This window comes from Aotus nancymaae, unplaced genomic scaffold (genome assembly GCF_030222135.1).
Source record: "Aotus nancymaae isolate 86718 unplaced genomic scaffold, 86718_ANA_hifiasm-v0.15.2.pri h1tg000038l, whole genome shotgun sequence".
NCBI classification, from domain to species: Eukaryota; Metazoa; Chordata; class Mammalia; order Primates; family Aotidae; genus Aotus; species Aotus nancymaae.
Window position 1 is genome coordinate 4,789,916 of NW_026988452.1, and position 26,690 is coordinate 4,816,605.

At 55.8% G+C, this 26,690-nt stretch overlaps 1 protein-coding gene across 1 annotated transcript in view; it reads left to right on the forward strand.

Moving 5' to 3' along the window:
• SCN5A (sodium voltage-gated channel alpha subunit 5) overlaps window positions 1-26,690 on the forward strand; it is a 100,760-nt gene that overhangs the window by 15,356 nt on the left and 58,714 nt on the right. The window contains 7 exon segments of the mRNA XM_064360128.1: window positions 1,005-1,329; window positions 4,129-4,246; window positions 11,586-11,676; window positions 12,991-13,119; window positions 20,018-20,109; window positions 23,810-24,040; window positions 25,519-25,582. Of these exon segments, the coding sequence (XP_064216198.1) occupies window positions 1,057-1,329; window positions 4,129-4,246; window positions 11,586-11,676; window positions 12,991-13,119; window positions 20,018-20,109; window positions 23,810-24,040; window positions 25,519-25,582 (998 nt within the window). The 5' untranslated portion in view covers window positions 1,005-1,056.

Genomic DNA, 26,690 nt, shown 5'->3' on the forward strand with positions numbered 1-26,690 from the left:
TGATGTGGTAATTAGCGATGCAGCCTCCCAGCCTGGTGTCAGAGTCAGGAGCTGCTCTGACCACATCCTGTTTTGGTGGGGCAGTTGGGACTGCATTCTTCTGCCTCGGTGTCATAGGCAGAGTGTGTTCACACCAGGTTCTGGATTGTTGGAGGCCACCAGGGGCCACATTCTCCCGGTTTGGCGTCACATGCCTGTGCTGGCTGGACGTCCTCGCTGATGAGTGGTCACCGTTTTCCGATTCTGCTGTCACTTGGGATCAGCATTCATTTATTCACATTTGGGAGGAGGGGAGCAAGGAGCAGTGCGAGGAGCCAGAGATGCTCCATCAGCTCTTCCCATTATGATTCAATTTATTGCTAGAATTTTATTTGGTTATTACCAAATCTGTAAGAGTGTATGTATTTTTAAAGGGGATGGGGGACATGGCAGGCAGAGTTATCTTCAGGTTACCTAAAGTGCCAAGCTAACTTTAACCTTTCCAACAAAGGGAAATAGGTCAGATGGGCAAGGGAGGCATTGCCCATTTTTTGAGCCAGATTGTTTGGGAAGGTTGCCGCGCCCTGGGGATTTCCTTGTGAGCCTCTCTGCAGGGGCTCCACTGCAGCTGTGTACACCAGGGTACCAGAGTTTGGATGAGAACTCCAAGCTGACAAATGTCTCAAGTGGTGACAGTTAAGGAACCAAAAGATGCAAGTGTTTCCTGTTGTGTGGAATGGGGCAAAAAGAAGGTGCTTGGATGACACAGTCACTGTTGCCTGCTTGAATTCAGACATGCTTGTTAGGAGGGGAAGAGCAGGCGGCCCTGCTGCCTGCCCACATGCGTGCCCCGTAGCCGGCCAGTGTTGCCCAGGTGTGCCCGTGGAGTGGTTGGCATCCTGGGGTCTGGAGCCTCTCTACAAACCGTGTCCCTCCCGCCGGTAGCACAGCCACCCCCAGGAGGTCTGCCCGCCCTGCCCTCTGTCCCTGGGCATAGCATCAGGACCACTGTCTGTGTCTTCCAGCTTCCCTGCAGGCAACGTGAGGAGAGCCTGTGCCCAGAAGCAGGATGAGAAGATGGCAAACCTCCTATTACCTCGGGGCACCAGCAGCTTCCGCAGGTTCACACGGGAGTCCCTGGCGGCCATCGAGAAGCGCATGGCGGAGAAGCAAGCCCGCGGCTCGGCCGCCTCGCAGGAGAGCCGAGAGGGGCTGCCGGAGGAGGAAGCTCCCCGGCCCCAGCTGGACCTGCAGGCCTCCAAAAAGCTGCCAGATCTTTATGGCAATCCACCCCGAGAGCTCATCGGGGAGCCCCTGGAGGACCTGGACCCCTTCTATAGCACCCAAAAGGTGACTACCGCCCACCTCCAGCCCTGCCTGCCTTTCTGTGCAACTCCCTTGTCAATAGAGCAGACGTGGAGAGGGCCTGGCCTCTATATGGGGCTGTGTTTAGGGCAGCTTGCCAGGCTTTGGGGGAATGAGTCACTGATGATCTAGATTCCAATCACCTTAATTTGGGAGTTCTGGAATAAAAGACAAGAATTATGCAGCCTGAGATGCTGGTTTGGTGTAATGAAGAAAAGAGAGGGTAGCCTTAGGGACAGTCATGTCTCCTATGACTGCCTTCTTTGGGAATGACCTGTGGTTAGATTTTCACCTTTGAAGGACTCCTCCCCATTGTGTGGGGTGTGTGTGTGTGTGAATTGGAATCAAGCCCTGAGTTTCAGCCTGCGTTTGGGCCCCAGAGTATAGCATGTGGTCCCTTCTCCTTACTGGGGACAGCGTGTAGCCCCCACACCCCACCTGCCTGACAACATGAACCCTTTGCCGTGCATGGCTGTGCTGGCTGGCTTAGGCCATGGCCACAGCAGCAGCTCCCTGAGCTTTGAGAGCTGGCAAGGGACCAGGAAGGCCAGTGGGGAATCTGAGAGGGATGGAGGGGGCAGTGACTGCTGGGGGATTTTGGGGTGAGGGTGGCACGTGGTGTTCTGCCATTGTCCCTTCCATGATAGGGAGGAGAAGTGGCTTTTGTCCACTAGGGCAGGGAGACTCAGGCGTCCTCCCAGCATGGCTCCGGCCCACGAGGTAACTGCCCCTGTCTCCATCCCCTGCCCTGGCCTCCCTCCTCCGGATCTCAGGCCCATTTGTGCCCCAACCGTGCACCCCACCACACACAGACGTCCCACAGAGGCTTGGTCTCCCAGCTGCCCACACTTCTGGGCCTTACTTCCAGAGGAAGGGGAATTGGAATTTGGGGAAGGTCTTTTTCCCAGAAGGCTGAACACAAGGAAGACAGTGCCATGCACAGTACTGCAATCAGCACCAGGCTGAGGAAGCTCGTGGGGGCAGACAGGGCTGGTGTGGCCAGTGTGAGAATGTGACTGCGAGGGGTGGGACTGCGGTGTGAGACCCAGAGCCTGGGGGTGGGCCTTGGGCACGTCTTTGGGTGTGCATGCATGCCTGCATGCCCTGTGTGTGTGAGTGGGTGTGCATGCATGCCTGCGTGCCCTGTGTGTGTGAGTGGGTGTGCATGCATGCCTGCGTGCCCTGTGTGTGTGAGTGGGTGTGCATGCATGCCTGCGTGCCCTGTGTGTGTGAGTGGGTATGCATGCATGCCTGCATGCCTTGTGTGTGTGAGTGGGTGTGCATGCATGCCTGCGTGCCCTGTGTGTGTGAGTGGGTGTGCATGCATGCCTGCGTGCCCTGTGTGTGTGAGTGGGTGTACATGCATGCCTGCGTGCCTTGTGTGTGTGAGTGGGTGTGCGTGTGAAGGAAAAGCCCACCCAGTCCACATAAACAGGCGGGGGAGGAGGCCTTGAACTGGTCTGCTCCCAGGCCCCCAGCTGAACTTTCCCTTGGTTCCAGTGACTCCAGTGGAGTCCAGGCCAAACTGGGGCCACAGCTGGTGTCAGAGTGAGACTGGAAGGTGGGATTAGTCAAGGTGGGCGGGCCTAGGTCATGGCTGGTCAGAGATGGAAGTGGGAATTGGGGTTAGGGTAAGGCCGCAGCTGGTGGTGAGTCAGTTACAGGGGCAGGATGAGTGGCGGTCAGGCTGGAGTTAGCTGGGACAGGCGGCCCCACGGCAGGTGGACCCCACTGAGTTGAAGTCGAACCTGGGCTGGGCTTTTGGGGCTGGTGGCAGCTGAGGAGTCAGGGACACCATGTCTTCTGCCCATGGGTCTAGGAATGCTTTAACAGCAGCTCCAGGGATGATTCCGGCCTCTCACTTTGTTTCCACTCATGGATTCCTGGCCACGCTGCCTGCAGCCCCTCAAGGCAATGGAGAGCAGAACTTTTGGTCCTAATCTATCTGGTCAGCTTGTCTTCCCAGACCAGGTTAGGTAGACCCTTGTCCCACCAGCTCAGCCTGTGGAGAAGTGAGACCACAGAGCTGTGACCACCGCACACCGGGGCAGGTGGGGAGGCACTGCTGTCCTCAAAGGCTGCTTGGCACCTGACATGCATGTGGCTCAGCGTTCAGCTCTCGTCTCTCCTGTGCCCCATTGCTGTGTAGAAAGGACCTTCTATACAACCCCTCCATTCTAGATCAGGGAGGGGTTGCATTGCACTGTTCATGACCCCCTGGAGGGGGCGGTGGGCTGTGACCTGCAGGATGGGGCTGATATTTGTCCTGGACTCCAGGAGACAGGGTCCCAAGCTCTCTCAGGGGACTGCATCTGCATTTTCTTTTTCCCTTCTCCTCACCTGTAAGTCCTCCCTGCTGACCCAGCTTCCCTTTCACACCCTCCCTCCCAGTGGGGCTGGCAGGGACCCCATACATGGTGAAGAGGGGTCAGCTAAGGGAGAAGGGGAGGGAGGAGGCATTCCCAGGTCTGCTGAGCCTCTGCTTTGTCAACAGCTGGGCAAAGACTGTGAAAGGTCCCTTCTTTTTGTTACTATAATTTTGAAACTAAATCTCAACCAACCCGACATCCCCCTAAACTAGACCTCCCTCTCGTGACCCATAGGCAAGACAGTGGATTCACCAACCTGCTGAATGTGCTGGCAGCCTCCCTTCCCCTTTTCCTCCCTCGGTCCCTCTCCTCCTCCTCCCACCCCACCCCTCCGCCACAGTCCAAGGGCTCTGAGCCAAAAGCTGCCCCCAAGAGCCTTGCTACACAAGGGCCTAATGTTACTGTCTGTCCCCAGACTTTCATCGTACTGAATAAAGGCAAGACCATCTTCCGGTTCAGTGCCACCAACGCCTTGTACGTCCTCAGTCCCTTCCACCCCATCCGGAGAGCGGCTGTGAAGATTCTGGTTCACTCATATCCTTTGCAGTTAATAGCTGCTGAGAATCCCCTGGCTATGCGCACAGGGTGCTGCCCCACCCACCTCCGTCCTTGTTTAGGGGTGACAGTGCTGCTGATTCCTTACTGGTCCTAGGACAAGCAGCCTGGCCATGACCTGGGAACTGGTTAGAAACGAAGAACCTCTGACCCTGCTCCAGACCTGCCAAGTCAGCACCTGCATTTTCATTTGATCCCCAGGGGATTCTTGAGCACATGAAGGTTTGAGAAACCCTCTTCTGATTCTTCAGGAGAACAATCTAAAAGCTAGGCTACTGAGGATGCCAGAAGAAATGACATCTGTGGGGCTCTGCTGTTGGCTCCAAATGTCCCCTCCCACCACACCCCCTTGGGCCGTCCTGCCCCCCACCCACTTGCAGGGACCTTCAAGCAGGTCACCAGGCCTCAGCCAAGGAAAAACCATTCCCCAGCAAAGAGGCCTCCAGTTATTCACATGTGGGCATCTTTCGAGGGAGGCAGCACTTGCTTTTTGATTAGGTGTTGACAAAATGTTTGCAGTTTCAGAGTATCTCAAAGAACTCTGGTTAGCATTAAATTATATAAACCACAGCTGAAAAAAAAAGCTCCAGCCTGCAGAGGAGAGCCACTGGAGTGCTGCAGCGTAATGACAGACTTAACGGGCTGGGGCCTGAGAGGGGCACCAGCACCTCATCACTCTGTTCTCTGGACTTCAGAGAAGGGGCCCCACAGATGGAGCCTTCAGGGAGGGGGGTGCCAGCTGCAGAGTCAGAGGCATGAGTATTTCACTGCAAGGGCCTGGGCAGTCCTCCCTGTGGCCAGTGGCAACCAGGGTGAGTGCACCCATGCAGGTGGCTCTGCTGTTCATCTGAGCAATGCTGCTAACTCAGCAGTGGGACTGATTGTGGGTCTAGTGGGCTGGCCCCACAGAGCTCCCCAAGGTCCCCTTCAGCCCCTTCTCTGAATGGACTTTTTTGAGGCAGAGATAAAGACTTCACTCACCTCCAGCCAAGGCAGGAGGCTTCAGGATGACAGCTGCCTAGTGAGTGACGAAGTAGCCAGGCCCGAGGCTGGCAGGTCGGGAGCTTTTCCTGCCCAGGCAGGGGTGGAGTTCTCCTTCTACGGCTCCACTTTCTTCCCACCTGTATCCAGTGCCTGATCCTGACCCCAGGGGGTAATTGGAGGGGTGTGCGCTGCAAGCAGTGTCTGTGTGCAGATGCGCAGCGAAACGCATGCCTCCAACCACGTGTCTGCTCTCCTCCAGCCCACCCCTGCCTTTCTGGTGGGGTTCCTGAGACAAGCCCACATGCAAGCCATGGCTGTGGCATCTGCAAGGTGGGAGGCAGACACTGTGGCGAGGGACATATGCAGGGGGCAGCCTGCCATTCACAGCTGCATCTTACTGTGTAGGGCAAGTGTGGGTCCAGGTTTCATCTTGAGCCATCCCGAGTTCCCTGTAGGTGTCAGGGGGCTCGCTGGGCACCCTGGGGTATCGAGCCGACAAGGACCCCGTCTGGCCCCTTGGGAATTTTATAGGCCCCTAAAAGCGATAAGGCAGCTTCGCAAATAGTTATCATTTCTATTTAGTTATTTCTTCCTGAGTGCGGTCACGGCCTGGTAAGCAGAACAGAGCAGCAGGAGGAGGAAAAGTCAGCTTCTTTCTTGCTCTGAGCCTGCCTCCAGCCCCACTCCAGGGGCCTGGCCTCTCTCAAAGCATCCTCCAGCTCTCACCTGGGGCTTCTCCTCCAGGTATCTAACCAACCCGGCGCTGTTTGGCAGCCACAGAAGCCCTTGGGGAGGCAGCAGCAGCTCCAGGGCTCCCGCAAGGGGCTAGGCTGGGCATGGGGCAAATGGAAGGTCAAGGAGGCAGGTGAGCAAGGGAGGCAGTGGGGCCCCTCGAGTGCCCAGCCGGGCCAGAGGGTCCATTGAACAATGGCTCTGAGGCTGTGAGGTCCTGCTTCCACCTGGAAAAACTGGCCCTGAGGACTCCTGCCTCCCCCAGGACAGCTGCCCCAGGGAAGTGCGGAGCATTAGTGAGGACCCGTGCTGGGTTCCCAGCGGCTGCCTTCTGCTGCTGCCTGGGGATGGCAGCACATTGCTGGCCCTCGACAGCGCCACTTAGTGGGCTCAGTGGGCACTGGGAGGAAGAAGAGGCCTGGATTGTGGGGTTTGGGAGCAGACCCTTTGCAACACCGTTGAGCCTTCACACTGAGTGTGTTGTGTGGACCAGTAGCATCAGCTTCACCAGGACGTTGTAGGCATGGCCAAATCTCGGGTCTCACCCCAGAACCTGTGTTTTAGCAAGGTCCCGTGTGCACGCGACCCTAGCGCAGCTGCTCCCAAATGCCAGCATGAGGGCCACCTCAGTCTCACCTGGGAAGTTGGTTACAATGCAGACTCAGCTTTTTCCGGATCAGAATCGCCAGTGTGAGGCCTAGGAATCTACAAGCACTCCATGAATTATTTTTTAAATTTGAGGTGTACTTCATATACCATAAAATTGACCATTTTTAAGTGCACGGTTCAGTGGTTTTAGCATATTCATCAGGTTGTGCAGCCATCCCACCGTCTGCTTCCAGAGCATTCACATCACCCCAGAGGAAATCCTGTGCCCATTGTCAGTCACTACGCATTTCTAAACATCATCACATCTCGTGTTTTAAATGAACTTTTGCTCTGCTTAAATTTTTATATTCATTCAGACATCTACTAAGTTCTCCGTGTGCAGATTTCCATGCCACACCCTTTGGGAAGGGCAAGTGGGGCAAAGATGAGCTTAAAAGGGGGCAGGGATGCAGCCTGGTGAGGAAACCTGCTCACTCGTGGCGATCCAGGAACTCACAGGAGTAGCGAGTGTGCACTGATCCTGCTTGGCCTTTTTCTGGGCTCCGCACTTGCCGTGCATCTCTGGGAAGTTACTGAAAAAGCAGATATGGGCACGTAGAATGCTTTTTCTTCATATGTATTTTTGTTATAATCCTGCAGAATGTGTTCCTGCCAGGATTAAATAAAAGAAACCAGCTGAACTCCATACTCTACCACAGTCACATTCAGAGAGGCCTCACACACACACCAAGACACATTCTGCCTTCCTGGTTGTACAGGATCTGTGCACAAAATCCTCCCACGTTCCTCTACCAGATTCAAATGGGCAATCAAACCACATGTCTCTGTGTGTATGTGTGCATGTTGATTTAACAGCACAAATACGTGAAAATACCCCCACCCCACCCCCGGCTAGAGTTAATTCCCTTTTCTCTGGGAGTTTCTTTTCTTTTTTTTTTTTTTAAACTCCCTGGGATCTGAGGACTTAGGCAGCCCAAGTGTCAGGCATTCCCCACAACTCAAGCAGTCCTTGCTGGCATTTTAATCACGAGGCTAGGAGTGGGTGTTTGGGGACAGTGACATGACAAGACTGAAGATGTTCGGCGGAGCACAGACCTTGAGAGCTGGCCTTTGCCTCAGCTCGCATGAGGGACCGGCTCCGTCTTTGGCCTGAAATTACAAGGCAGTGCAAACAGGTGTGCCCTGGCCAGGAGCTCAGTTGCCTCGTCTCTCTGGCATTGACTGCATGCTGGGCTCCGTGGGGTCCTGGGTGTGCGTTAGTCAGAGTCATCTGGACCTGGGGCTCAGTCTAGGAAGGAAGAGATCTCACACATGCAGAAGAACTGACGATTGTCTAAGTATTGTCCTCAAGGCCACGGGAACCAGGCAAGGATTTTGAGCAGTGGAGTGGCAGAGAGACAAGAGCTACACCTCACCCTAAGCCATTGCTGTGTCTGGAAAAGATAAAACCCAGATAGATAGATTGCCCACCATGGGACCCAGGCCCTGACTGGTGGGATTCAGAGGCTGTTCAAGTTCTCACTCACCTCTGTCCGGGTCCAGCCCATCCTATAGTACAACGCAGCCTGTCCACCCTGCTGCTCCCCACAATGGGGCCTGTTCCCCACTCTAAGAGAAGCTGTGAGTAGTCCCCCTAGATCTTGGAGGGACTGGGCCCCATTGAGTCCACCACCCAGCCTTCAGCCCACCCTGCTTCACCATGACCAACTGGGCTGACTGGTTGCTGGAGCAACCCTGGTCAGCCTTGGTGCTTATCTAAATGCCTCCTCCAGGAAGCCTTCCTGCCCAGCCCAGCCAGAGGCATGTCTGGTTTTCTCATAACATCCCATGTCAGAGCATTTTGGGAATGCGACTCCATTGCCTCCCTGGCTCCCACTCACGGCCACACACGCATGCTCAGGTGGAATTTCCTCTTACAAACGACAAATAATTTCCTCCCTCCTGTATGGTAGTCTCCCATATTCGATGGTGCTCTTTACCTCGTTTGGTTTTCACACTGCTCCATGGGTGGCAGAGGCCAGGCGTGGAATAGCTCACCTGCTTGGCAGGTGAGAGCTGGAAGCAGCGTGACTCATGCAGGCCCTCCAGTCTGGAGGCAAGAGAGTGGCCCAGGGAGCCTTGAATGTCATCTTGCAGGGACAGGGCAGCACAGGGCCTCGGAGTAAGGCCGGGATCAGGAGAGCCGGGGTGCAGATTGGTTCAGCCGCTGATCAGCCTGGTCCCTGGAGTACTTTCCCAGGAGTGCTGTAACAAATTACCACCAACACAGTGGCTTAAAGCAACACAGATTTATCATCTTACAGCGCTGGAGGTCAGAGGTCCAAAATGGTTCTTGCTGGACTCAACTCAAGGTGTCGGCAGGGCTGCACCCCTTTTGGAGGCTCCAGGGAAGAATGTGTTTCCTGGGCTTTTCCAGTTTCTGGTGGCTGCACTGGATTCTTGGCCCGTGGTCCCGTTTCATCGTCAAGCCAGGAATGGCCAGTTGAATTTCACATCACAACAGTCTGGCTTTCCTTCTTTCACTTAAAAGCACCCCTGTGATTATACCGAGTCTACCTGGATAATCCAGAATAATCTCCCAGCCTCAAGGTCTTTAATTTAGGGCCAGGCACAGGGACTGACACTTATAATCTCAGTAGTTTGGGTGGCTGAGGTGGGAGGATCCCTTAAGCCCAGGAGTTCGAGACCAGCCTAAACAACATGGCATGACGTTGTGTCCACAAAAAAATTACAAATTAGCGGGATAGATAGTGTACATCTATAGTCCTAGCTACTCGGGAGGCTGAGGCAGGAGGATCTCTTGAGCCCAAGAGTTCAAGGCTGTGGTGAGCTTTGATAATACCATCGCCCTCCAGCCCCAGTGACAGAGCTGGACCCTGTCCCTCGGAGGTGGGGAGACACTTAATTTAATCACATGTTCCCAGTCTCATTTTGTCATACAAATTAGCCTATTCACAGTTTCAGGATTCATCTGTGGCTGCCGTGGGGTGCTGGGGGCATTAGTCTGCCTACCGCAGTGACCTTCAACTTGACCACTTTGTGCTCAGTCTTCTCGCCACCTAAAATGGAAACAAAGTCCCCGCCGCATAAGGTTGTTGGGAAAATTGAATTAGCAGATGGACACGGAGAGGAAATTCTGGCATCTAGGAAGGGCTCAATAAATGTTGCTTGCATATTTTAGGAGTTACCTGGGATCCTCAGTAGATGCTTAGCAATAGATCCGTGGGAGTGAATAAAGACTGGTTGGAGGGCTTGTTAACAGTCTACCCAGTGAGGAAAGCCTTGGCACATAGCCCAGGTGTGGGCTCTGTGTGTGTGTATGTGTGTGTCTGTGTGTGTGTAAGGGCAAAGGGGTGCTGATACTGAGATGATTATCTGATCCTGCCTTGAAAGCTGGAGAGGGATGTAAGCCTGGGCCTGGAGACCCTCACACAGGCAGAGAGCTGGGCAGATACCAAGCTGATGGAGGGACCCCAGGGCCTGAAGTGATGCCTTCTGGCCAGGGAGAAGTCATGGCTTCCTGGAGCTATGGTACTGGAGCCATGGCACCGGAGCCCTGAGCAGTCCTGTTGGCTCAGCCCTCGTTTAACTAAGGGAGACTCCCAAAGCCTAATTCCCTCTCTCCCAGATGAGAAATTAGATAATTAGAAACTGGAGGCTGGTTTGAGATACTGATTTCCTGATTGCCTGACTCCCTAGAAGAGGACTGGTGGCGTGGAGGGCATCCACCTGGTTAGATTCCTGAGAGGCCTCCCCACTGTCCCCAGCTGGGGCAGCCGGCCTGGTCTGTGGTCGGATGCAGCGGCCTCCCCGTCAGGCGAGGCGGAACTGTGCTAGGGAGGAAAGAGGCAGCCCCTGGAGCTCAGTTACCGCAGCTCCTGGGCGGCCCCTGGGAATCGCCAGTTTGGCAGCTGTGCATACGGGGCTGAGGCCGGGTGTGGTGTCGTGTGCTTGGGGGCAGCCATAGGGTGTGGAAGGCCCAGGCTCTCCTCTGGAGCTGGGGGGGGTGGTGGTTGTGAGAGAATCACAGGGTCCCTGCTCTAGGCCAGGCCCCCAGGGGTGCCCTAGCCCACAGGAGGCCCAGAGTCTGCCCGCTTGTTCCTCTGCAGGCCTGCAGGAGTGAGGCAGAGGTGGAGGAGGGTGGTTTAGAGCTTGAAGCAGCAGCTAGGATCTGTAGCCAGAGTCAGGGTCACAGAAGGCCTGGACAGCTCATTTCATGGCTAGGAGCCTACAAGCAGGCCTGAGGCACAGTTCTGGCATTTGAGGACAGATGGACATTGCCGTTCAATGAGCTACCATGGCGAAAAGAGGGGTGCCCGAAGCCCCCAGGGCACAGGGGCAGCAATGTGTTACCAGAAAGGCAGGACAGGCTGCTGGGGAGTTGGGTGGGGTCCCGCTGAGGGGCTCCTGCGGGGCGAGAGGATGTCTAGGTGAAGCTTGAAGGGCAGGTGCACAAGCAGGAAGCAGCCAGGGGGGCGGCCCTACCTCCCAGGGCAGCAGGCCCCGGCCATGCGTGTAGCTGTGCGGCAGCAGAGCATTCTGCAGAGAAGCCCTAGACAAGGCCTGGCCTGGGCTGCTCCCTAGACGTTAGGGAGGGAACTCAGAGCCTGCCACCCTGGCCTCGCCTTCCCCTGAGGAGCAATTTGTAAATGCCCATTTCTCTCCTGTGTGACTGAGGACAGGGCCCCTCGCCTGACTGCGGTTAAAAGCCTTTGAGGCCTGGTAAACACCTTCCTGCCTTCCCTCCACACGAAGCCCTACCAGCGGTGTGGTTTCAGGCTCTGGTGCCTTCTAGGTGTCATGGAGCAGGGCAGGGGCCAGCCTGGGCGGAGGGGGGTTGGCATGGACTGGTCACAGCCCCAATGTGTCTCTTTGGAGACCCTGTTTATTGCTCTGGTAGCACTGGCCTGGCAGTGGTGACCCCAGGGGCAGGACCCCCTGCGGTGGTGGCACCGCTGACCCGCGTGGCTCGGCTTTCCTTGACCCCACGCACGCTCTTCAGCATGCTCATCATGTGCACCATCCTCACCAACTGCGTGTTCATGGCCCAGCACGACCCTCCGCCCTGGACCAAGTATGTCGAGTGAGTATCTTCTCCACGTGGCCCCTCCCTTCCTTTCCATTCCATGCCGTGGCTTCTGAGGCCGCCCCGGAAGGGGGCTGTGTCCAGGCCCAGGAACTTACCGTGGCAGCGGGGAGGCCCTGGCCTCAGCTGCTACCCTTTTTTGACTTTCCCAGTCCTGGCTTTGAGTTGTGCCTTCTGTGGAGGAAGCTTTCCAGATTGGCAAAGTAGGGAGTTTCTCCCTGTCCCACCTAAAGAGAATTGATGACATTGGAGAAAGATCTGAAGTAATAGGAATGTATGGAGCATTTTGTGCACGCCAGGCACTGCCATCAGAACAATAAGCATCATCTCCTTTAACCCTCATGGCGACCCAGTAGTGTGGGTGCAGCCATGTTGCCCATTCCACAATGAGACTAAGAATTGGAGAAATAGCTGGCCTGAGTCACGCAGCTGGGAGGTGGCAGCTGGGAGGCGCCCCAGGGCTCTCCCCACTTCCGTAACACCCTCTGCTGCCTTTTTTTTCCCCCTAAGTCCTGCCTCCTATAACCACTTGCACGATTTGAGAAAACCGCCTCTGGTCTTTTCTTCTTGAATGGAAGTACCTTACCGAGAGGTTCTAAGCAGACCTGATTGGCGCTGACTGCATTTGGCTGCTGTTTTGAGGCCAGCAGAATGCTGGGGCAGCCTCTCTTCCCAAAGCAGCCTGTCTGGTAGTTCTCCACGTTCACACAGGGCCCAGCAGCTCTCTCAGCTGGTACATGCAGCTGCTGGGTCCTGGGATGGTCGTCTCCCACTCCAGCCCTGGAGGCCCCAGTCCCAGCATGCAGGCATTGTGGGTTCCCTAGGCTGCCCCAGAGAGAACAGCACCCCCACTCCCACCAGCCCCATGCATTAGAACATAAACACCCCTTCCGGCCCAGGGTGGACAGCTGGACCCAACTACCCTGTAAGCAGCTGAGGATTGACTGGGCCCATTGCTAGCTGCTGAGGCCCCACAGACACGAGTGAGGGTCCATGCATGCTGTCTACTGCATGCCTGTTGTGCACACACCCCCCAGGGCAGACAACTGAGAGAGAACACAGAGTTCAGATGGACACATAGCAGTTACTCAATAATATGGAATTAACAGATTGGACGATGTATTCGTTAGCCAGATGTTTATAGCAAAGCTCCTTCCCCCAACTCCAGCTCAGCCATGGGGGCATTGCAGACAGCGTCGCTTGGTGGCCCCTGTCGAAGGGAGCTGTGTGGGGCTCACACCATGTAGGGAACCCGCAGAGCCTGGCCTGCTTGGGCCTCCCTGAGAAACTCCACTGGCCTCTCCCGCCCAGGTACACCTTCACCGCCATTTACACCTTTGAGTCTCTGGTCAAGATCCTGGCTCGAGGCTTCTGCCTGCATGCATTCACCTTCCTTCGGGACCCATGGAACTGGCTGGACTTTAGTGTGATTGTCATGGCGTAAGTATCTCGTTTGCTGTGCTGTCGTGTGCCATGCAGGCCACACTGGGATGGTGTGTGCACCACCCCAGGCCCCGGACCACCCCTCTCTTTCTGGCTTCCCCCCTGCAGTCCACATGCACACAGGCTGAAGGAAGGTAGGGCGGAGGCCCTCAGCTTGTCCTGGTGGGTAGAGACGGCTCAGGCAGGCCTTGGTGGTCAGGCCCGCTGGCTCACCTGGGGCTCCACGGCAGCCCTGGGCTCCAGGGACATCATTAAGATTCTGGTTTCGTATCCTCTGCCCTTTCCACCAAGAGAAACCAGTATTTCTACCCCTGGCCCACTGTGAATGGTGACCTGGATTCCAAGAGATTAAGAATGAAATTGCAGTAAAGAGAAAGAGCCTGGAGAAGTGACTAAGCATCCCCAGAAACCCACACCAGGCGCACCAGCACATCAGCTTGCTCCATCCAGAGGCTGAACGTTTGGCACATTTTAAAGCACCCGGCCACTGACACAGTACGGTGGATCCTCACACCAGCCAGAGACGTAGGCTACATGGGGATGGCCTAGCCCATTTTATGGGTGAGAAAACTAATGCCAAGGACACACAGGGAGCCTGCCAAGAAGTGGACACGACCCCAGGCCTGCCGCAGCCCAGGCTGAGGCCCCACCTCTTTGCAAGGAGAAACTCTCGCTGAGGGGTCCGTCCTGTAATTCCAGCAATTTGGGAGGCCAAGGTGGGCAGAATCCTTGAGCTCAAGAGTTCAAGACCAGCCTGGGCAACATAGGGAGACCCATGTCTATGAAAAACACAAAAATGAGCTGGGCGTGGTGGCACACACCTGCAGTCTCAGCTATTTGGAAGGCTGAAGCGAGAGGATCACTTGAGCCCATGAAGTCAAGGCTGCAGTGAGCTGCGATCACATCCCTGCACTCCAGCCTGGACAGCAGAGCAAGACTGTCTCAAGGAAAGAAAGAAAAAGGCCTTTCTGAAGTCAGAGGACCTAGTGTGTGCAGGGTTGAGCACTGCACCTCAGCAAGGAGCAGAGCTGGTGAGGCTTAGATCCCCTGCCCTTGCAAACCCTGTTCCCTGACATGCGAAAGGACATGGTTGCTGTGGTGTCAGAAGCTCAGTTCAGCTCTCACTTTCTAGGGTGCCTGAATCCCCGAATCTACCTACTGAAAACAGTCTTTAGCCCAGACGTGAGCAGCCCTGAGCTCAGCCATGCTGTGGGGGAGAGACGGCAAAGAGGGAAGCTGTACCCTGAACCCTGGTGAATGGGGCGCTTTCAAGCTAGGCGGTGAACCTGGCAGTGGGAAAATGCATCAGAATCTCTGTTTCCGGGAATACTATTTGTGAGCCAACTCTCGCCCTCCGTTTTGCAAGTGGGAAAACTGGCTCCAAGAGACAGTACCACATACTTGCCCCAAATCCAGCGTGGACTTCGGCCTCAGTGGCACTGAGCGAGCAAGGGAATAGTGGCAGAGGATGAAGTTACAGAGTAGTGGAATGGAGGACAGATGGTGGTAAAAGCCAGGTGTGATGGGAGTCCTGGGGGGTAAGAACAGGCCGAGCCGGGACCTGCTTTACATTCTGTAGAGACTCCCCTGGCTGTGGTGTGGACCACAGACTGGAGACGGGGCAGGCGGAGGCAGGCAGAGTAGTTAGGAGGGTCTCTCGGCAGCCAGGAGAGAAGGTAGTGACTGGAGCCAAGGACCGCGTGGAGAAGGGGAGCACCTGGTCAGATTCTGGAGCCGTATTTTGCAGGTAGGGCTGATGGGAGGCCCCCTAGATGGTTTTCGGTTGGAGCAGATTCTGGGTGGACGGTGTTCCCATTGGTTGAAATGGAAAATTGCAAAGAGCATCACTGGCTGAAGTAGGAGGAAAATCAAAAGTCCGGAGTGGGATGTATGACATTTGAAGGCACCCAGGGTGAGATACTGAGTAGGCAACTGGATATTCCAGTCTAGGGTTCAAGAAAGAGGTCCAGCATGGAGGTATACATTTTAGAAGCCATGGGATACGGATGTAATTTAAAGCCAGGAGACCAGATGAGACCACCTAGGCCAAAGTGTGGTGTGTAACCTGAATATACTGTGGGGCGCTCCGACATCGGGAGGCCAGGAGCGAAGACTGGAGCGTGGAGGCAAGTCAGGAGAGAGAGGTGTCTGGGAAGGAATGTGATCCACTGGAAACCCGCCACCAGGAGGCTGGGGAAGGTAGCAACTAAGAATGGACTGCTGGATTTGACAGTGGGAAGGTCACTGGTGCCCTTGACAAGAGGGGTGCACCTGGTTAAGGAGGGGTCGAGAGAGAGTGGGAGGAGAGTGGGTGTGGGAAGTAGAGACATCTGTTTTGTGGGGCTTGCTGTAAAATGGGACCGAAAATGGTGTGGTGATTGGCAAGGAATGTGGGTCAATCAAGGGAGGACTTTTAAAGAAGGGGGTTGTCTTTGCAGCCAGTGGAAGTGATCCATTAGAGAGGGGATGCTAGGTGATGTAGATGAGCAAGGGGATTGCAGGAACCAAGCCCTCGAGCTGGCCCAAGAGGGTGGGAATCCAGCGCCAAGGGGGAGCATCGACCTGAAGAGCGGGGAAGGCAGAGTTTCAGGTGGAGATGGAGGTGGACTGATAGAGCTGATGATGAAAGAAAAAGGAATTTCTCTTCTGATTGCTTCTATTTTCTCAGTGAAATAAGAAGCTTGATCATCAGCTGAGAACAGAGTGGGGAGGCATGTCTGAGGTTTCAAAGAGGGAGAAGTTTTCATGTCAGAGCCGGGAAGTTGCACTGACTTGGGAATGGAGTAGGATTGCCAGGCTGGGCCCTGGGGTGCCCTGTGGCTGGGAAGCAGTAACACGGGGTCCTGAGGCTGGGTGTCCCAGGAAGGAAGAAGGTTTCGGGCAGGAGAGGAGACAGCATCTGCCTGAGCCTTTCCTAGCTCCCCAACCTGGAACCTGGGCAAGACGGTGTCACCACAGAGGGACCCCCAGCTTGCTTTGGGGCAAGCTGTGGCTCAGGCTCTGTATCTGGGAGAATCCTGAGTGACCTCAGGCCCTTAGCAAGTCCTCCCTGCCTGACTCCTGGGAGAATCCTGGTTTCATTCCTAAACCGCTTCTTCCACTGAGAGTCACAAAGCAGGTGTGCCTTCCTCACCAAAACCTGCCTTCACTGTGTGCCAGCGCTGGGGCTGGCAAGGCAGAACATGGCCTTAGAAGCTCAGACACTCTCCACATTTCCAGGCATCTCACAGAAATGGCACATCCACTTCCCATAGGGCTGTGTGACCTATTGGCACATCAGCTGTGGGCCCTTGGCTGACCTGGCCTGGCAGCTTCGACTGATGGGGATTCTGCCTTATGAAAACCAGTTAATTACTGCGTTTAAAATGCATTCTCGTAGAGATGCAGTGGTTCAGTAACAAGGGACTCTAGGATGATCAAAGCAGACGTGAGTGAAGGGAAACATTCTGTTCAGTGAAATTCTCTGTCTGGCCTCCATTACACAGATGGAGAAAGTGGGGCTCACAGAGAACCTGGCACCTGCCCAGAGTTATAGGCTGAATCGGCAGCAATGCTGAGACTCTAACCATGAGATGGATGGGAGAGGCACCCCGAGTCTGATGTTTCTGTGGGGCAATCCTCTACCCCACTGATCTAGAGGCTGTGGGAGCGTCTGGGGCAGGGTGCTGGGAAGCCTGCCAGGCTCGGCTCTCAACCCTCCAGGCAGAGCTCTTCCTGTGGCCCTACTCACAGAAGGGCGTTACCTGCTAGTTAGCACAGCCTCCAACCTTCTGAGTTGTTATGGAAACCAAACCTGGAGGGGAAGGGAGGGAGGGCAGAGAGGAGGGTGGCAATTCCTGTAGTCACTAACAGCATGGGCTTCACCATCTCAAGATAAGGGCGGGGCAGGAAGAAGGCTTCCCTGCGCTGGGGCTGGTGATGGGATAGGATTCTCACCCACCACCCTTTGCTCTTTCTGTGTCAGAGCCAGCAATCCCGTTCCAGCTGTCTGCCCCTGGCTAGCAGCATAGCCGTCACGAAAGGGGAAGACTGGCTTGGAGGAGGGTTTTGCCAGCCTGAGAGGGGCAAAGCTCCATCCCTTCACGCGACCCCACATTTGCCACCTCCGCAACTGGCCCTGTGTCATACCAAGCATTCCTCCTGCCCTGCCACACTCAGAGGACCCAAAAGAGGCCTTGGTGGGGATCTAGGCAGAATAAAAGAGGGCAGCAGCCTCCCATGTCACCAACATGGTCCTGGACATTCAACACCCTTACCCTTTAAGTCCTCGTTTAAGACTTCCTCTAACTTATGATTGCTCTCCCAGACAGACACACGACCACCAGCTGCACTCCTATTTCCAGCCACTCAGCTGGCTTTGCAAGCCTGCCAGGAGCACAGATATGGTCCTCCCTTATTCTGTCATTAAGCTGTCCTTGTCACCTTAGGACACCAGCTGCCTAGAAGGCAGACAATGAATGGAGGCCAAGCACTGTCTGTGCTGGGGACACTGTGCTGGGGGCAGCTTCCACCCTGGGACGGGAAAAGACAGGCAGAATCTAAACTCGAGGCAGGCAGTTTTCAATGGAGACATCAGGGGACAGACTGGGTCTATAAGGGACAGGAGGGAAGCAAGGACGGTTGGTTCCCTCTCTGACCTGCACCCTGAGACTAGAAGAGACAGCCTTGAAACCAGTATCCTGGGCGAGGGGAGCTGCCTTCCCTGGCCACTCAGTAGACTGGCAGCCGGAACAGGGGCCCAGCGCCTCCGGCAGCCAGAGCCATGGTTTCCATGGGATGGACACGTCAGCAATATCCCAGGCCCAGCCAGAAAGCCCTGTGGCAGCACCATGTCTGGATAGAGACCGAGAGAAGAATGTGGGACAGAGGCCTGAGGGTCTGAGCCATTGTGGAGAACCGAATAGCTCTCAGAAGTTGAGAGGGACCTTGGATCAAATTAACAGGTGTATATGGGCCAGAACGAGCACAGTGACTTCTGCTCCCCAGCACATGATGGGACTGCATCTGACTGCCACACTGGAGAAAGATGGACATGCTGAAGTCCATACAGGAGACAGAATGGAAACCACACCACAGAAAGGGTCTGGTGTCGCCAGAGGAAAGCAAGCTCTGGCAATGTGTCAGCCGACACCCCATCTGTGTAGAGCTTCGTAAGGAGAGATCAGCGTGGTGCATAGGGCCAGGTGAAGATGGAGGGGCTCCTCCAGTGGATATAGAAAAAGCTGTTGTCAGCCCAGTGTCAATTACAGCCGGACCTGCAGACCTCAGGGCACTAAGCCCCTTGACTCAGCTGGCTAAGTTCTTTCCTGTAGGTATCCAAAGCCTGACGGGGAACTGGAAAGCTGGGAGCAGACGGGAAGGGCCTGGAGGTCCAGATCACCCGGCAGAGTGATTCTGGTGGCAGTGCCAGCCCACCCTCACACTCTCCCAGAGCCACGGGGCTGACGTCCTGTGTCTGACATCACTCAGACACCTGCGTCAGACGCACTTGGTTAAACATCAGACATCCAGAGTCCAATGTCCTTTGCTAAACACCAGACACCTTCGGTTAAATGTCAGACACCCTGGATGCAAAGCCTTTGATTAAATGTCACAAGTTACTTGCCACTGTCCCGATGACCTTGGTCACACACCGGCCATGGTCCTCATGGTCATGTGGCCCATCTACTGCATGTCATCATGCTCTGCTTGTGCAGATCTCTGACCCCCAGAGACAACCTTCTTCTTCCCGTCCCTGTGGAGGCCATGGATCGGCAACTGTCTGAGTTCCAGGAGGGGACCACTCACCCTGCTGAGTGTCACTCAGATCCAAGCAGCACAGACCCCAGGGAGGGCATCTCGCCTCTGAAGACCACTCCTCCAGTGGAGACCCAGGGCCATCCCTGGAAGATACCAAGGGTCTGGGGGTGGGGCCGGTGGACTTGTGTGGGAGGCACTCTGCCACCTTGGGGCTCCTCTTCCTGTCCCTTTCTCTCCTTGGGTTGCTCCTTGCCCATGAATAGTTGAAGAACAGATATTCAGGCAACCTCTCTTCCCATCTTCCAGTGCCTCTGTCTTGGGAACTCTGTTTTTTTTCAACTACCTCCACCTCATGACTTCAAGGACTTCTGAGCCAGGCACAAGCTGATCACAGACCACAGAAGATGTGGACCGAAACTAGGAGCAGAAACGCACTTGCTTCCTGTATCAGCTGACCTGAGCCTCCTGGAAAACAGGCTTCCCTTTCACTCTGATGTGTCCGCAGCCCCAGACCCCACATGTGGCTTCATGTCACGGGCCTCAGTGGTATGGAGACAGTGGCAGAGTGGCTGCCTCCTAGCACCGGTTTTCCATGGCAGCATCACCAAGTGAGCCACCTGGAAGCTTGCTGTGTGGACGTCCTTGCTGTGTGGACATCCTTGCTGCGTGGACGTCCTTGCTGCGTGGACGTCCTTGCTGCGTGGACATCCTTGCTGCATGGACATCCTTGCTGCGTGGCACTCAAGCTGAAGTCCTGTGTTAGGAGGGTTGAAATCCAGAAGAAAACCTGAGGGAGGCCCTGGGCTATCCACAGCACTCCCCCCACCCGCTCCTTGGTGGGAGGGGGCCAAAGGAGAGGGCTGGTCGGGGAGGGCAGGTGGAGGTTCTGCTTTGTAATTCCCAATAACTGTGGTTTGATTCTGCAGGTATGTATCAGAAAATATAAAACTAGGCAATTTGTCGGCTCTTCGAACTTTCAGAGTCCTGAGAGCTCTAAAAACTATTTCAGTTATCCCAGGTAAGATGCCCAGGTCTGCCTTTCAGATCTCAGCTACAAGTGACTCTCTCTCTGTCTTCCCCACCCCCTCCTCCTCTGACTGTGTGTCTCCTATTGGCGTGTTGTCGTTGTCTCGTGTGTGAATTTCCCTTGTTACAGATACACAACTGAATTTGTGGACCTGGGCAATGTCTCAGCCTTACGCACCTTCCGAGTCCTCCGGGCCCTGAAAACTATATCAGTCATTTCAGGTGAAAATCGGGTTAAACGCCAAGGCTGGAGGGATATGCCTGGGCCTTCCCAGCCTCCTGGGGGCCACGGCAACCCTCCAGAAGGCCCTTCGACTGTGCCTGTCACCAGAATACCTTTCCCGGGGCTCAGGTGGCAGGGGCTATTGGCAGTGGACCTGCCTGTCCCCCTGGCACCTCAGAATGGGCTTCAGGCTGCCCACCCTAGCAAAGCCCACTCTCACAGATGCCAGGGGGCGCAGAGCACCCCACGGCGGGGCCTACATTGAACCCAAATGTTTTCCAAGATAATGGACTGCTTTTCCAAACCACACGCAGCTATTTGAATAGCTGAAAGATTTTACATGAATCACTTCAGCCCGAAATGTCAGCTTCTGATGAGGAAGCCAAAGGAAATGTGTTTGAAGCACCTCCATACACACCCAGAATGTAAAAGGAAAACTCCGGCACAGCCTTTGATGACTGAAGGCCTCGGCCTGCCTTGTGCCCCGTCTGGTGAGATGAGCAGGGCCAGGGCCTTAGCCCCGTTTGTGAAGCAAAGCGTACTCTGTGGACAGGCGCCATCGGGCCTTGGTGTGCAGTAGAGGTTTAGCAAACCACGCATGGTAACCTCAGGAAGAAATTCTCCTTGGCAGATGTTGGCAATTGCACCTGGGAAATCTCCTAAGCCCAGATGGCCTCTCTAGAAACCGTTCCATTCGTCCATCCAGGAAAACTCTGAAAAGACTGTGATTTCTGAGCCTGGTTGTGTGATGTGCCCGTGCTGAAGCTGAGTTCCACCTGGGAGACATTCCTATTCCAAGTTTGAATTCCCCCTCCCTAGACTCAAAGCTCCTCCTGTTTGGAGGAACTTCCTCTGGAGGGGCAGTGCCCAGAGGTTCCTGCCAGGAGTCTTTTCCGAGGGCAGCCACACTTAGAACTGGGGAAGTTGCTTCTTTTAAGAAGGCAGCTTGGCCAGGCATGGTGGCTCACACCTGTAATCCTAGCACTTTAGGAGGCCGAGGTAGGCAGATCACCTGAGGTCAGGAGTTCAAGACCAGCCTGGCCAACATGGTGAAACCCCATCTCTACTAAAAATAAAAGAATTAGTTGGGCATGGTGGCACACTCCTGTAATCCCAGCTACTTGGGAGGCTGAGGCAGGAGAATTGTTTCAGCCCAGGAGGTGGCGGTTGCAGTGAGCCAAGATCACACCGCTATACTTCAGCCTGGAAGACTCTGTCTCAAAAAAAAAAAAAAAAAAAAAGAAGGCGGCAGCTGGAGATAGGCTGCACGCTGTCATTCTGGGGAGGTGTGAGAGCTGAAGGGAGGATCGGTTGAACCAGATGGCTACATCCACTCCTGATGTGGACCTTTGTGGCTTCCAGGCCTGTGGCTTTGAGCTATTGTCTCCCCCAAGGAGTCAGGGCTCCATAAAGAATCCGGACTCCCCTGGTAGGCTAGTTATCTTGTCAGAGGAGCCCCCAGTTATACTGTGTTGACGCTGAGCTTTCTGGCCTCTCAACCCACTATCGTATGTTCATAAGGGCCACATCTCCCCTAGGGCTCCCACAAGTGGCCCAGACCCCTGCTAAGGGCCAGTAGCAAGGGGGCAGTCTCCCCGCCGTCTCGCATGGAGCCACCTGCATGGAGACAGACATCACGGCCCAGGCACACATAGACTCAGAGCCCACGTGCTCTGTCCTCTAGGGCTGGGGACAGCCTCAGAGGCACACACCCCACCACAGTAGACAAACACACTGACCACAGGACTCAAGGCATGTTCCTGGTGTGTTTTATAAAAAAGATTTACAAAGGGAAATATTTCTCGGTCCTGGGGAAAAGGAGAAGCCCACCAGTCTCAGCCTAGCTCCGTGGGATCTCTTCAAAGCTGCCAGCAACCTGGTGAGACAGCAGGCTCTGAAAGCGGCCATTAGAAAAATGCCACGGTCAGCATTATGGAAGGCTCTCGGGAGGAGGTATCCTCTGAGCTGAGTCTTAAATAGCTCTAGTTCTCTCTAGACTCGGTCTCTTTTCCATAAAATGAGAGTGAAATCAGACTTGGTGGTTTCCGAGGGCTCTTCCACCCAGCCTGTTAATTCAGTGGCGGGATTTCCCAGTCGGTCTCCTGGGGCCCACGCCTTCCTGGGTCTTTTCTGAAAGAATCCTGCAGTTCTATTGGAGAAGCGAAGTGATGATTTCTCATATCGTCAGTATGAGAAATGTTCAAAGGGGTGAGTTACCCTTGGCCACTGTCTCCACAGAGCAGGTTGGGGGCGCTTTGCTGGCCTTGAACGGGATATTTCAGCCCAGAGACTTTAGCCTAACAACTGAGGCAGAGACCAGTTTGGGTATTCGAGCTGCTGTCCATCAGTCCTCACTTTGTTCCCCTCGAGACATGCGGGTCTCCAGGCCCAGTAAACTCACCAAAGGGTGCAGGAAGCTCTGCTGCAGACGAGGAGCTCTGGACCACGAAGAGCTGGGAATCCCACCACCACCGCTGCTGTGGGCCCAGACCCCCACTGCCCAGGCAGTTGCCAACATCTGCCAGGACGATTTCCACAAGGAAGGCTGAGTGCCTCTGAGCCCTGGGCGGGCAGCAGCATCAGTGGCACCATGGGGAGGTCATCCTCTCCCCATCTTGTGTTTGCCCACCGTGGCCTCCCTGCCTGTGGGTCACAGGCCCAGCAGCAGGCACAGAAGCCACGGGTGCTCCTAACACATTAACCGGCTGGACAGTGGATGGATGGAGCTTAACCTGAGATCTGGCTGCTTGGACAGGGACATGAGGGGCAAGGCCCTGCAGCTGGCAGAGGAGCCCCTCATTCCCCGTGCTCTGCTTACACTTGTCCTGGGACAGTCGCTAAGGGCCAGACTGGTGTGTACATGTGCTTTTTTGTCATTCGCTGTGTGGTGCTGGCTTCTGCAGGGAGCTGGGCCGTGCAACTAACAGATCACAGCCTCTCAGCTGTGGGCAATGCGATGGATGGGGCAGGGGGCGGTCCTAGAGGAACAGGGCAAGTGGGAAGATGCAACGCAGGTCAGCCCTGCTCCTGAACCTTCCCTAAGGGCAGGCCTGAGCCAGCACATGCCCCTTAGACATCACCCACCATGACCCTGCCAGACCCTCACCCACGGCCCCCAGCACATACCTGACCACAGCCCCCAGCCCCTACCCAGCCAGACCCTGCGCCCCTAATTTCCTCCAAACAATCCACACTCCCTGGCATCAAAGAGAGCCGGCCCCAGCAGTGGAGCAGGAGGACCCCCTGGCATGGATGGCTCTGTTTCTCCCCAGCTCAGGATTGAGGCTGAGGCCCCTCCGTTGCCTCCATCCCCTTTTCCATGGACTACATTCAAAGCAGTAGGCCTGGCGTACCTTGAGACCAGCCGGAGGGGGACATGCTCTGAGTGTCTGTTTTCTCAAGGAAACAGCACTTTCTACATCCCTGCCATATATCTGGCTGGTGGAGAGCAAGGAGGAGCAGGGGCCCTCTGAAAATACAAGGCCAGCCTGGACTCCTGCCGGGGATGTCAGGACACAATCCCAGCTGCCGAGGAAAGCGGGGCTCGGGTCTCAAAGCCCGGGAGAAGCCTCCTTCATTCTGTCCCCACCTCCGGTTGCCCACTCTGACCCCAGCCCAGCTCACCTCAGGCCCAACCCCGCCAGTGGAGCACAGAGCTCGGTGCCCGGGTGACCTGGGGCTTGTCCTTGCCTTCTCCAGGCCTGAAGACCATCGTGGGGGCCCTGATCCAGTCCGTGAAGAAGCTGGCTGACGTGATGGTCCTCACGGTCTTCTGCCTCAGCGTCTTTGCCCTCATCGGCCTGCAGCTCTTCATGGGCAACCTGAGGCACAAGTGCGTCCGCGACTTCACCGTGCTCAACGGCACCAACGGCTCCGTGGAGGCCGACGGCTCGGTCTGGGAATCCCTGGACATCTACCTCAGTGACCCAGGTGCGGGCTCGCTCTGCAGCCGGGGAGGGCTTTGCGAGACCAGCAGGGTGGGGGCGCCTCCCACACGGGCGTCACCAGAGGGCAGGCCTCCAGGGCTGTTCGAGCCCTGCCTCATCCCCCAGAGACTCAGACCGAGGACAGGCAGGGAGCAGACCTGGGGCCTGCCTTGTGACTTCTCGGGCTAGATGCCTGAAGAGCGGGAAGGATGGAGTTAGGTGGAGGGGCAGACGGGGGACAGCAGCTGCAGCACCGGGAGACGGGACGGACCCTAGAGTGTTGCAATGGCAAGGTGACCAGCCTGCCACAGAGCGTCAGCTTAAGAAAGAGGGAGGACACAGCCGGGGTAGTTGGCTTCAGACTAAAACCCCACCTACCTGGCATGGAGATTTCCCGGTCGACATCAGTGTTCCTTGCTAGAATGCTAATTCCATGTACGTGTACCCCAGAACTCTGCAAGAGGGTTGGAGCAAGCCCAGTGATTGTGCCAAAGTGTGTGAGCCCCTCCGATGTTTCACTGCTCCATGGCTCACACTCCCATGCTCCAGGCTGACGGCCAGCACCACTCTTGACTAGAGCCATTGGTCTGCTTCATGGCACATGGTGGCACAAGGCCAGATTCCAGGCCACAAGACCCTGGGCCAGGATGACCCTCTGGGCCATTCTGAAGTTAGGGCCTCTTCCATCCACCAGAGTCCACTTTGGAAAAAGGAACATAGACACTTAACGAGTAGTTCAGCAGTGGCCTTAGAGCGGTGATGCTGAGACTTCCGTGTGCTTCTGAATCACCTAGAGAGCTCCGGAAAACAGTCTGTTGGGCCCCACCTCTGGAGTTTCTGAGTCCGTAGGTCTGAGTGGCAATCGGGAAGTTGCATTTCTAAGCAGTTCCCAGTTGATACTGATGATGCTGGTTCGAGGACCATGCTTTGACAACTGTTGCCTATGACAAAGCCAGGAGACGGTGAGCGTTGGGACTGATGACAGCCACGGAGGGAAGAGGACAGGGTGGGGTGTCCTGTCTGGCGCAGTCCCAGCTCCATCCAGACAGACCACAGTGTTGCCATGGTGGCTATGGCAGGCGTCACTTCCACCATTTTATGTGACAGAAGTGAGTACAGAGCTATGTGGGAGCTGGCCAAGGCCCCACAGTGACTCGGCAGCCAAGCTGGGACTGCGCAGACCCTTGCCTCCTGGCCTTGGCGGGCCCCCTGAGTGGCTTCGGGCAGGGTGTAGAAGCTTCCTGTGGGGACAGCTGCAGCCCGAGCATGGGGCACTGGCAGCAGGATGTCTGCAGAGGAGCAGGAGGAAGGCCAGAGGACCAGCCGGAGTTGCCTCAAGCCTGGCCAGGCAGAGGGCAGGGGCAGGGCGGGCGCCGAGAAGAAGGAAGACCATTAGTGAGGTCTCCACCTCCCCAAAGCCCTGGGTGCAAGGTGGGAACTTTTGCCAGAGCTTCCCTCACCGTCATGATGTTTCTCTTACAGAAAATTACCTGCTCAAGAATGGCACCTCCGACGTGTTACTGTGTGGGAACAGCTCTGACGCTGGGTATGTGGCACCCCCCACCCCGGGTCTCCTTGTCCTGCCAGGGGAGTCTCCTGGTGTTTGCACAACTGACTGTATTTTCTATTTGTGCCCTGACCCCAGGGACAGCAAGGCCTTCTTTTGTCTCCCTTCCCTGCCAGGACCCCGCCAGCTTCCCCACCCTGCCCCCAGCAGAGGAGATAGCTGCTGGAGAAAGTCAGGGGCAGAGCTGCAGGGAGAGCTGACGGAGCCCTGAAGCTGGGCTGGGCCTGGGGGGATAGCTTGGAATGCCTTGCACTGCCCCGCCACCAGCCCACCCCCAGCTCCATTCCCTTCCAGAAGCTCCCCAGAACTGCTCCCTCCAACTCCGGTCTTCCCTCCCTCGCTGCTGCTCTGTGCCTCAGAGGGAACGTGCTTTCCCCAGCAGCCTGGACTTTCCTCGAGATGCCCAGTAGCCACGTGCAGCTTCCGGGGCCCTGTGCACACCCGGGGTCCAGATCAGTGTGACAGTGCCATGCGGTGTCGAGAAGGGGTCACAGAGGGTCCCCTCATGGGAGAAGTACCGAGCGTGCTGCCTCCTTCCTGTCACCAAAGAGATTGTCTGGAGGATCTTGGGGCATTAGCAAGGCACAGAGTTCCCTTGGCTGTATCCATCCGCTTGCTAAGTCCCTCATGTGTGTGCGTGTGTGTGTGTGTGTCTCACATTTCCTCTTTGGGAGAGAGGCTGTCACCTCCAGCTCTGTGAACCGATGTGCCTCCCTGAACCAGTGCCTGTGTGCACCATTGCGCAAATGGGCTCCTGACATGGCGAAGCCCCAGCCCATCCCCTCCAGAATCATTTCTCAACCCCAGGGCTCTGCCTTTGCCCTGGGCTCATCCTGTTCAGCTCAGCCAAGGCTCAGTGCTCTCCCCAACCCTTTTCTCCCCTGTGCCCGTGCTGTACGCAGCTCCTCATGGGGTAGACGGGCAGAGGAGGAGACATGAACCAGGCCTGTGTGCTTCCTCTCTGTGGGGAGAGGCAGCTTGATAGCAGCTGAGGATGGAGTGTCATATGGGCAGAAGGGAGTTTGATTTAGGCCTGGCAGAGTACAGATAGGTAGAGTAAAGAGGAAGATAGTGTCCCAGTGGGAGG